The 11,297-nt window shown below is 38.1% G+C and overlaps 2 protein-coding genes across 3 annotated transcripts; both read right to left on the reverse strand.

Moving 5' to 3' along the window:
• Positions 1 to 6,943: 6,943 nt before the first annotated feature.
• Positions 6,944 to 8,522, reverse strand: LOC103930608 (dormancy-associated protein homolog 3). 2 transcript variants are annotated; one of them, XM_009339970.3, is made up of 3 exons: positions 8,313 to 8,522; positions 7,855 to 8,049; positions 6,944 to 7,427 (listed from the first exon to the last, which is right to left on the reverse strand). In XM_009339970.3, exons 1-3 carry the CDS (start codon positions 8,425 to 8,427, stop codon positions 7,318 to 7,320), a joined length of 420 nt encoding a protein of 139 aa, XP_009338245.2. In that variant the 5' UTR covers positions 8,428 to 8,522; the 3' UTR covers positions 6,944 to 7,317. The 2 variants fall into 2 exon arrangements, with proteins under 2 accessions (XP_009338245.2, XP_009338244.2); XM_009339969.3 differs by having other exon boundaries at positions 6,944 to 7,434; positions 8,313 to 8,521.
• A 1,126-nt stretch (positions 8,523 to 9,648) lies between these two features.
• LOC103930607 (50S ribosomal protein L18) lies at positions 9,649 to 11,297 on the reverse strand. Its single transcript, XM_009339968.3, has 2 exons — positions 11,130 to 11,297; positions 9,649 to 10,207 (listed from the first exon to the last, which is right to left on the reverse strand). Exon 2 carries the CDS (start codon positions 10,203 to 10,205, stop codon positions 9,864 to 9,866), a length of 342 nt encoding a protein of 113 aa, XP_009338243.2. The 5' UTR covers positions 10,206 to 10,207; positions 11,130 to 11,297; the 3' UTR covers positions 9,649 to 9,863.

An 11,297-nucleotide genomic window follows, 5' to 3' on the forward strand; every position in this document is an offset into this window, starting at 1 on the left:
TTCTTTACTTGTAGGTAAGAAGTTTTAGGTTTAATTCTTGCCAAAGACAAAATTGAACCACATTATTATGACTAGCTTATGGTGAGATTTAGCCGACTAATATCGTTTAAAGTACAAAAAACTACCTCAACTATTGGGGTCACGACAGTTTCATACCTCATCTTTTAAAATTGACAATGTCATACCGCATCTTACGAATTTGTGACAATATCATACCTCCGTCAATTTTTCTGTTAGTTTTTTCTGTTAAGTGCTGACGTGGCTTGATTCGAGACATACTTTCTATTAAAAATTATTAAAAACTAAAAAAAAAAATATTTAATATTTTTTAAATATTAAAATAATAATAAAAAGTAGAAAAAAAAAAAAAAAAACCCTCATTTCGTCCCTCCCCTCCCCCCTCCTCCCTCCTCTCTCCTCTCCCCTCTCCCCATCTTCATCTTCTTCCCCCACTTGCAAATCCCAACAAAAAAAAAAAAGGTAAAGTACAAAAAACTACCTTAACTATTGGGGTCACGACAGTTTCATACCTCATCTTTTAAAATTGACAATGTCATACCGTATCTTACGAATTTGTGACAATGTCATACCTCCGTCAAATTTTCTGTTAGTTTTTCTGTTAAGTGCTGACGTGGCTTGATTCGGGACATACTTTCTATTAAAAAATCATTAAAAACTAAAAAACAATTATTTAATATTTTTTAAATATTAAAATAATAATAAAAAGCAGAGTAAAAAAAAACCATCAGTTTTTCCCTCCCCCCCTCCCCCTCCTCTCTCTTCTCCCCATCTTCATTTTCTTCCCCCCACCAGCAAACCCAAAAAAATAAAAAAAAATAAAAAAAAATAAAAAAATTTGAAAACCCATCAAACCCCAAATCCACCACTTTCATCCATTCTCCACATCCTCTTCTGCACCCATCCTCCACCTTCTTTGCACACCCATCTTCCACCGACGGGATCTTGGTTTTTTTTTTTTTTTTTTGGGTTGCAGAAGGGAGAAGAGTGTGTGGGTGTGGGGGGAAGACAAATTGGATTTTTTTTTTTTTTTTTTTGTTGGGATTTGCAAGTGGGGGAAGAAGATGAAGATGGGGAGAGGGGAGAGGAGAGAGGAGGGAGGAGGGGGGAGGGGAGGGACGAAATGAGGGTTTTTTTTTTTTCTACTTTTTATTATTATTTTAATATTTAAAAAATATTAATTTTTTTTTTTTTTAGTTTTTAATAATTTTTTAATAGAAAGTATGTCCCGAATCAAGCCACGTCAGCACTTAACAGAAAAAACTAACAGAAAAATTGACGGAGGTATGACATTGTCACAAATTCGTAAAATGCGGTATGACATTGTCAATTTTAAAAGATGAGGTATGAAACTGTCGTGACCCCAATAGTTGAGGTAGTTTTTTGTACTTTATCCTTTTTTTTTTTAATTATACTTTTATTTATTATTTTAATATTTGAAAAATATTAAATATTTTTTTTAGTTTTTAATAATATTTTATTAATTTTGTAATAGAAAGTGGTCCCCGTCTCTTGCCACGTCAGCATTTAACAGAAAATTTGACGGAGGTATGACATTGTCACAAATTCGTAAGATGCGGTATGACATTGTCAATTTTAAAAGATGAGGTATGAAACTGTCGTGACCACAATAGTTAAGGTAGTTTTTTGTACTTTACCCAAAATAAAAAAAAAAAAAAGATGCAAGTACAAAATCTTTTTGTGCTCATCAAGTGTATGATGAAATGCTTTTCAAAAATGACATGACATTGATGTCCACAACACTCAACATGAAATCTTAACATCATTCGGCAAATTGCTTTGACATTTGTTGAATGAATGCATATACCACCCAACGCTCGACAAATTTCCTCATTTATTTTTATTTTTGCGTGCACAATTTCGGTCTAAAACGAGTAATATTGACACAAGCAGCAAATTATAGATATAATATAATTTTCTTATTCAAACACCAAAGCAAGAACTTGCAAGGGAAAATTAAGCACTCACTTTACAGATAACAGCAGAGATCAGATGCAACTCCAACTCCAAATCCATTGGCATTCTCACATCTTACAAACAACCACTACTATATTTATATAGTCGCGCACTCACTAGATTGCAACCTAGAACTGTAACATCCCACATCGCCCAGGGGAGTGATCCTTAAATGTATATTCTCATCCCTACCTAGCACGAGACCTTTTGGGAGCTCACTGGCTTCGGGTTCCGTAGGAACTCCGAAGTTAAGCGAGAAGGGGGCTAGAGCAATCCCATGATGGGTGATCCACTGGGAAGTTGCTCGTGAGTTCCCAAAAACAAAACCGTGAGGGAATGGTAAGCCCAAAGCGGACAATATCGTGCTACGGTGGTGGAGCGGGCTCGGGAAGTGATCCGCCCCGGGCCGGGATGTGACAAATTGGTATCAGAGCCAATCCCTGGCCGGAAATGTGCCGACGAGGACGTCGGGCCCCTAAGGGGGGTGGATTGTAACATCCCACATCGCCCAGGGAAGTGATCCTTAAATGTATATTCCCATCCCTACCTAGCACGATGCCTTTTGGGAGCTCACTGGCTTCGGGTTCCGTAGGAACTCCGAAGTTAAGCGAGAAGGGGGCTAGAGCAATCCCATGATGGGTGACCCATTGGGAAGTTGCTCGTGAGTTCCCAAAAACAAAACCGTGAGGGAATGGTAAGCCCAAAGCAGACAATATCGTGCTACGGTGGTGGAGCGGGCTCGGGAAGTGATCCGCCCCGGGCCGGGATGTGACAAGAACAAACAACACCCAAACCCTAGCGTACAAAATGCTTACTTATATCAATACATTATTAGCACGTGGAAACCCTAATTAAACAATTTCTTTTTCCTTCCGGCCATGCATGGCTAATCCGTCCACAGAAAACACGTCTATGCATGGCGGGTCCCATAAGCCGGAAAGGGATCATCTATGAATCTTTTTCTCCTAATCCATCAAATTAGAGGATCCGTGTCATTGAAAATTGATCTAACGGCTGAAGTTATTATCACTTTTAAAGTGGACCCCTGTTTGTAACTGTTGGATCAAATTTTAACGATACGGATCATTTGATTTAGTGGATTAGAAAGAAGGGATTTAGAGAAAATCCCTTTGCTCATATCCCAGCCCATTTTCACGCACGGAGCCCCACCCTCCTCCTTTCTCTCCTCTTTCCACTTTGCCAATCCCACCTATCCCTCTCTCATCTTTCCTTTTCACTCGTCCCTACCTGTCCCTCAAATCTCGATGTCTCTCCCCCTTCTTTATCTTCTTCTTACACAAAGGTAACAAATAAATGGAGTATGATTATCTTCCCTCTTTTTTTCCTTCTTTTTTCTTTCTTTCTATTTAAACGGTCACGGTTGAGCCACGTTAACATATTATATTAATTTTATATAGAAAGACAAAGACAAAATAAATAATGTGAAAGAAGAGGAAGGAAGGAGATAGAAAGAGGAGAATGAATCCTAATCCTTAAGAAAATTCATGAAACATGAGAGGGGTGGGGACGGAATGGGATTCTCTCTGGATCCCTTCTTCCCAATCCACCAAATCAAGGAATCCGTGCCATTCAAATTTGATCCAACGACTGAAGTTATTATAACTTTTAAAGTGGACCTCTATTTGTAGCCATTGAATCAAATTTCAACAGCACGAATTCCTTGATTTGGTGGATTAGAAGGAAAGAATCCGAAGAGGATCCCTTTCCGATGGGGACGATGTGTGATCGAGAGATGATAGGACGGGTGAAAGAGAGAAGGTTGACTAGCTTGTGACCTCACATGTGGTATGCACGCTTTAGCTGCCATGGCTTATTAAATAATTTATATTTTTTGTTCTTATTGTTGATAAAAGTTGAGTGTGTATAATTTGTGTCATTTCTATTGAACTAGCTTTCATGCACGCGCTCACGCGCCAGCATAAAATATTTTTTAAATCACAACGTGTTATGCGCGATTTAAACGTTTTAAATACATATATGCGTAAATTGACAAAAGAAAAGTCAAATATTTGAAGTAAATGAATAATCTTAGATCATGCTAGAAGAAACCTCTTATAAACCAATCAAAGCAGTTGAATTACATAATAAAACCGGTCTCTATTTAATTTACATTAAGAAAAGAGAAAATAATATTTAATAAACAACTGATTGAATCACATTATTGCTAGCCCATTGTGAGGCTAAGCCCACCCCTCTCCCTTAGTGTAGATAATATCGTTTGTTCAATAAAAAAAAAATCATTTGACAACTAATTTAATCACGTTATTATGCAGGTACGAAAGACCTTTTTTATAACCAGTATTACACGCCTATGTTTTGAACGTGTTTTAAAATAGAGAAAATAATATTTAATGAACAACTGATTGAATCATATTATTGCAAGCCTATGGTGAGGTACTAATTATTTTAAAAAAAATGTACAAAAAAATTAATTATTAAAAAAAACACTGTTAAAATGACAAAAATACCCATGCCCCATTTGATGCATTATTTTGAACTGTTTTTAAAGTTTTTTGTTTGAGGGGCATTTCTGTCTATATATTTTGATGAAATTTGTGACCCCAAAAGGGACTTTATATATGTGTTAAATAAAAGTTGTTGATTGCTTTGATTAAGAAAAAAATTGTTGAGGCCTTTTTAATTAAAGTGCCCTCATTTTTTTAGCTAATTACAAAATACACCCACGAAGAAGGTTGGGATCACTTTCACTTTTATGATGAATCATTTGTTTGATTTATTTGGAAGAATAAATGATTTCCTCTTCGAGACTCATATAAGCCTCTGTTAACTATTTAGGTAGTAGGTGTAGATTCCACTTTCTAAAAAGTTATCAAATCACACCCAAATTTCAGTCAGACATACAAATTTGACAACTTAAATTGTTAAAATTAATGTGTCTTTTGCAATTATCAACTCTATTTTGGTTTTCAAGTAAAACAAAAATTTGATGACAAATTTCTAGCAAAAGAACTTTTACTACATTTGTTTCAACAAACATAATTGACAGCTTCGGATCACTTTCTCCTAATCAATCAAATTAGGAGATTTTTGCTGTTAAAAATTGATCTAACGGCTAAAGTTATTATAATTTTTAACGTGGACTCCTGTTTGTAGCCGTTGAATCAAATTTCAACGGCACGGATCCTTTAATTTGATGGATTAGGAGGAAAGGATCCCTTTCCATTGACAGCAACTATGAAACTAACAGATGTTAAAAGCTAGCCTTACTCCACAAGCATTCCTCGTTTGTCTTCATGATTGACGGTCCCTGTTTATCTCATTCATTTTTCTTTAGGGTAATACTAAAGAGACTAAATTTAAAAACTAAATTTACAAATTAAATGATGTATCGCTAATAGAAATGAGTACGTTTATCAACGCTTAAGTAATAAACCAATCATCAACTTCCATATTCTAATGCCATTTCAACTCGGGTGAATTTGATGAAGCGTAAGGTCTTGTCGGAGGTGACTTGTATGTTCTATGATAAAGACCGGGAAACGGTGGAGCATGCTTTGCTGCAATGGTCGAGGACGAGTGCAATTTGGTTATCTAGTGCACTTGGTTTGCACACTGGCACGGACTTGCGTGAAGGGTTCATCATTGGCTAGCTAGGATGGTATCTTCTCTGTTAAATGATAGCTTTGAGCTGCTGCTGCTTACGGTGTGGAGCATATGAACGGATGGAAATTCCTTCTTATAGCGGGGTGGTGATATGCTCCGTTCACCCAGTCGAGGGGGGGAGTTCGTGGCTGCAAAAGTGCAGCAATTTGAGGGTATCACCTCACCACTGCTGCCTAAGAGTTTGGCTGTTCGTGGAGCAGCTGAATTTGCGCAGAAATGAGGGGCTCTGCAGGTGGAAATGGAAGGGGATGCCTTCATGGTGGTGGCGAGTAACCAGAAGGACACTAGCGCCAATTTCAGTCAGTTTGGTCATATCATTGATGGCACCTGGCGTTTATTGTTGAATGTTTCTCAGGAGAAGATCAGTTTCTACAAACGTGAGGCTAATAAAGTGGCTCACCACCTAGCAAGGTTTAGCCTCACTTCCATTCTCGACGCGACTTGGTTCGAAGATCCACCAGATATCATTTTATATGTTCTTGTAGAAGACAAAATTTAAGTTATGATTATGTTGGTGTGGGACGTTCTTTTTCCCTTAGAGCGGGTTGAAATTCCTGACAATATTTTTATCAAGACTCATGTTATGCACCTTTCTTTCAGCTTTATACGTTTTCAATTGTTATCTATGAATATCGTACTTCAATTTCAAAACAAAAAAAAAAAAAAATTGTGTGTGGAGTGTAGTGTCAACTTCAACTCTTATATTTTTCGCTCCTCCACTTCAACTCCGATGGTCCAATTACCAAATCATAGGAAAATGCCAAGAAAGATGTATGTACACGATTTAGTACTACAATCTAGTGTTATTCTTCTTTACTTGTAAGTGAGATGTTAGGTTCGATTCTCGCTAAAGGCGAATTTGAACCACATTATTATGGGTGGCCTATGGTGAAGTTTAACTCACTCCCACACCCCCTTAATGTAGATAATATCGTTTGTTCATAAAATAAAATAAAGATATATGTACAAAATCTTTTTGTACTCATCAAGTGTGGTGAAATGCTCTTAAAAAATGATAGGACACTCATGTCCACAACACTCGACATGAAATCTTAACATCATTCGGCAAATTGCTTTGACGTTTGTCGATATGAAAGCACATTCCACCAAGCGCTCGACAAATTTCCTCATTGATTTTTTATTTTTATTTTTTGCGCGTAGCATACAGGTTCCATCTAAAACGAGTAAAAGTAATGCTAGAAAGACTAAATCCAATCAACTTCTACATTATTTAGTTTAATTTAATCTATAAATTCAGTCTTTCTAGCATTACTGGACGAGTAATATTGACACAAGCAGCAGATTATAGATGTAATATAGTTTTCTTATTCAAACACCATAGCAGGAACTTGCAAGGGAAAATTAAGCACTCACTTTACAGAAAACAGCAGAGATCAGATTTTACCAACTCCAACTCCAAATCCATCGGCATTCTCACATCTTACAAACAACTACTACTATATTTATATAGTCGCGCACTCACTAGATTGCAACCCAGAACAAACAACACCCAAACCCTAGCATGCAAAATGCTTACTTATATCAATACATTATTAGCACGTGGAAACCCTAATTAAACAGTTTCTTCGTCCTTTCGGCCATGCATGGCTGATCCGTCCACAGAAAACACGTTCATTTCATCTCATGGAAGATTTCGATTGGACAAGAACGCAGCCTTCATATGTCACACGTCGTAAGGAGAACGGGCGCTCCTTCCTCCAACGACCTGGCTCGCCTTCTCGTATGCATCCGACCCTGACTTCCTTCGAAACCGCCCGAATGGCTCCCTGCCACCTAAAACCACCGTCAACACAACACTATCAACATTTGTTTACGACACTGCTCGACTCCTTACAATGCACTTATAAATCACTAACAATCAGACACGAATCACTATAATCTAACACGTACGCAAAAAAAATACTCATGACAAAGAATAGCTCTATATGCACATTGTTCATATTCGTTATTGTTACTAAATGACAAAAAAACATCTGGTTTAAGAATGTAAGATTTGATGATATTTCAACAAGGGCAAAAACGTCAATTAACAAAGACATCCATACCAAATTCTAGAACATAGATATTGAGTTAAATTACTACTATACCCTTGTCTCCCAAACACATCAGTGATGAGTGGAGGCTCCACCATTTGTGGAAACCTGGTCCCACATGCAATGAGGCAGAGGTATATCTGACATTTCAAATGCTTACCAGAAAACGGGGACACCGGCGGCGTAGACCCAGCTGGCGAAATTGGAGAAGTAACCCCAGCTGGCGAAACTGGAGCTGATCCGCCGTTACCGCTCCCATAACCTGGGGGCTTCACTATCATAATACTCCGCGTAACTTTAGCCTCTTCCGGCGAATTCCCACCGAACGATCTTACGTTTCCGCCATCTGACGATCCTAATTCAACCAAACCAAAACAAACAATTAAACTTCCAACAAGATTTCCACCCCTAATTAATATCAGCCGCATGATCTCAACATTTTCATGTTTTAGTTTCATTTTCAACCGTTTGATCTACTTGCAAATGATCAGAGATTTTCGATTAAAAACTTTTATTCCTGGAGAATTTAATGTAAAATTGGTAAAGGCTTAGCAGTTAGTTGCGTTCATCACGTGTGCTAACACGCGCCGCCAGAAAAATACTAAAACGACGACGCACCAGTGGCTGAGCTGGACCGGAAACTGAAGGTTTTGTGCTTGCGAAGTTTCCCGAGACCGCTGTCGGGCTGAGGCCCGGCGAGGGTGTCGTCCCAAAGCTGATCAAGTAGGCCCATGTTTCTGAACGGCGTAATTTAGCAGATCAGGCGTACTTTAACGACTTTGTTAGTGCGATTGGACTGGAGACCAGAGAGGGAGTGAAATAAGGAGATCGGGTAGTTATTTATCGGCGGCGTGGACGTTAAAGGTCGAACAAGTATTCAGATCGAGAGAGATCTGGAACGTTCGTCGGATCCAGAGGGAGTGCTCATGTGGCGTGTAGATTGAGAAGCGTGTAGTTGGGGATAAGACCGATGTGACATACGCGGACCCCGGGCTAACGGGAGATTTTAAGGGCGGCTATCTCGCATGAGTAAGTGAGAGTGAAGATACTAGATTGCCCTCAACTTTATCCAGATTTATTTTTAAAGAGTTTTAACAAAATACTTATAATATTGTTCACTTTTAATGAAAAATGACGTTTTTACCTTTCATGGTACTATTCACTTACATATTTATTTATCATTTTTTATTAAAACTAAAGTTTTTGAGAACTTTTCATTCGTTTTTCTTTTTATATATTAATGAGAAATATTAAGGATAGTCTCTCAAAATTTGACTCGGTATGAACTTAGTATCATCTCACAGTTTAATGTCAACTCTCGTAACTATTTTATCGGAGTATGTTTTGTGTGCATGGCTCATCAAAATAAGTTCGACTTCATTTGTGTTCTCCATTAGAGATGATCTAACAAGAGCATTCACCTTAACATTTGAAGTCTTGCTCATGTTTCGTTAGAGTACATCCAACTTGGACGGTAAGATGATGATATCAGATAAACCAATCACGAGATGTCACGTAAGTAAGTTAAAACATATGCTAACTTGTGATAAGTTTGAAATATTGCTACCGAGCCAGTTTGCGCACTCCATCCAAGTGGACTTGGTTTGTTTGCTGATTGCGCTCACTAGCTTCTGGGCCTACCACTTGGATTTGGATCTGGTTTCGCAACATGGCCCGGGCATATGCGCACTCCATCAAATTCAATCCGTTCAATCTCTTCATCCATGTTAGTTTTCTTCAATCAGAATTCAGAACCATGAAACATCCTATAAGTTACACTTCTACTCATAAACGCTTTATCTTCTATTAGTGCTTCTCCATTACATAAGCACTTTTAGTTATTTATGTCACACACCAGAATCGCTTTCTGCTTCTCGAAAACTCTTTCAACCCCGAATACGCCCTAAACCAAGCCGATGATATAATGACTCTCGTGATCACAATTTATAAGGTGTATTCGGATGAATAATGTTATCGAAATCAAAATCAACATCCAACGGGAACATTACATCGAGAATCAAAAGTTCCACTAGTGTTCATCATCACAATAGCATAGCAATCAAAAGACTGATCCTACTACACAATCCTCCAGTTTATATTCCCTCGCAATCCATCCAGGATTAAGACATGATACTGACTACCGTAATGTAAGCAAACTCGAATGATTCATCAGAGTAGTTTGACACCTGCTTCGACCACACTGTCGATGACAGCCTTAACCTTACCATGATATTTCTGTTCTTTCTTCAAGTGGACAGATACAGCGGGAATGTTTTTGAGCAGCAAGCGCTCCCCCAATATCTTTCCTATCTTTGCAGCAGCAGCAACGTCCCGCTGTATCTCCATGCTTTCTCTCAAGGCCTTTTCCTGGGAGCTTGCAGAAGAGGCTACAGTGGCAGTAGGTGTGTGGATCACCTGGGCACTTACGTATTTGTTTGTAAAGTGCATTTTCAGAAGATACGGCTTCAGATACTTTGCGATACTTGGTGGCCTGACCGGAGGAATACCCATCTCTGTTTGCAAATAAGTCAGAACTTCAATCAAAAATGTTAAACTGGAAATTTTGACTATCTATGGACCACGATTAGGCACTCGAAAAATGAAACACAAAGAAAAACACCAGATTTATTTAGAACTAGACTAGTACTAGAAGTAGGAAAATGAAGAAACAATGCAGTCTTACCATCATACATAACTCCTATAATGCAGAAAAACATCAAAAAACAAACCAAAGCTACTAATTTAGGTAGCGATTGAAGGGAATTCCTCGATTTCCACGGGCTCTACAATTCGGTAAATCAAACCAAAATTCCCAAAAGATCTTCGGTTCAAACTTTCCAACCTGAATATACTCTCTATCCCTATGCCTCCATGGTACCTACACCTACACAAAGTATGTGAACCCCTATGATTGTATAGGATTCAAACCACATCGTGGCATGTATCAGATCAAGGGAAGAGACATAAAAGCTCGAAGGGAGCGATTGAAATTGATTGCTCAATGTTTGGTTCTTTGGGTTTTTCATTCGCAACTTCTATCAAACAATTGGTGTGCAACTTCTTAACCTCCAAACTTAGAACAAATGCGCTTAAAGTAATCGATTTCACGACATGGGTTCTTCCTAATGCAACACCTAGTAAACGAACAACGACACTTTACATTATATTAATCTCTGTTTAATAACCAGGAATTTAAAATAAAATGCAAAATGAAATGGGTATTGAAATTTAACCAAGAAAAAACCAATTTCTCCCATCACAATTGGCACAAAATGAGAGTTGGGTTGAATAGACTGAAGGTAAGAAATATATAGATTTCGATTTTCAATATTTCCTGGATTTTCTGGGGAACCAAACAGAACCTTGACTGCCCGTTTGAGAGATTTAAGTTCCGAAAATAAGATCAAGAGAGAAGTAAGTCTAAGAATGGCTTACCAAATCGGATGTCTCGCAAAGGAAGCTTGAAGCGATAGATTCAGAACCCACTGAAGTGCTCAAAGTTCAGCACTTTCGAAAACGGTTTGATCGGCCAAAACGAAGCAGTTGAGGTTTAGTACGCTTTTTCTTTCTTTGTTTTCTGTGTTCTGATGGCAGGAGAAATTA

Source organism: the organism of the source record quoted next, unplaced genomic scaffold, assembly GCF_019419815.1.
Source record: "Pyrus x bretschneideri cultivar Hongxiangsu unplaced genomic scaffold, Pyrus_bretschneideri_v1 Contig11, whole genome shotgun sequence".
Classification (NCBI taxonomy): domain Eukaryota; kingdom Viridiplantae; phylum Streptophyta; class Magnoliopsida; order Rosales; family Rosaceae; genus Pyrus; species Pyrus x bretschneideri.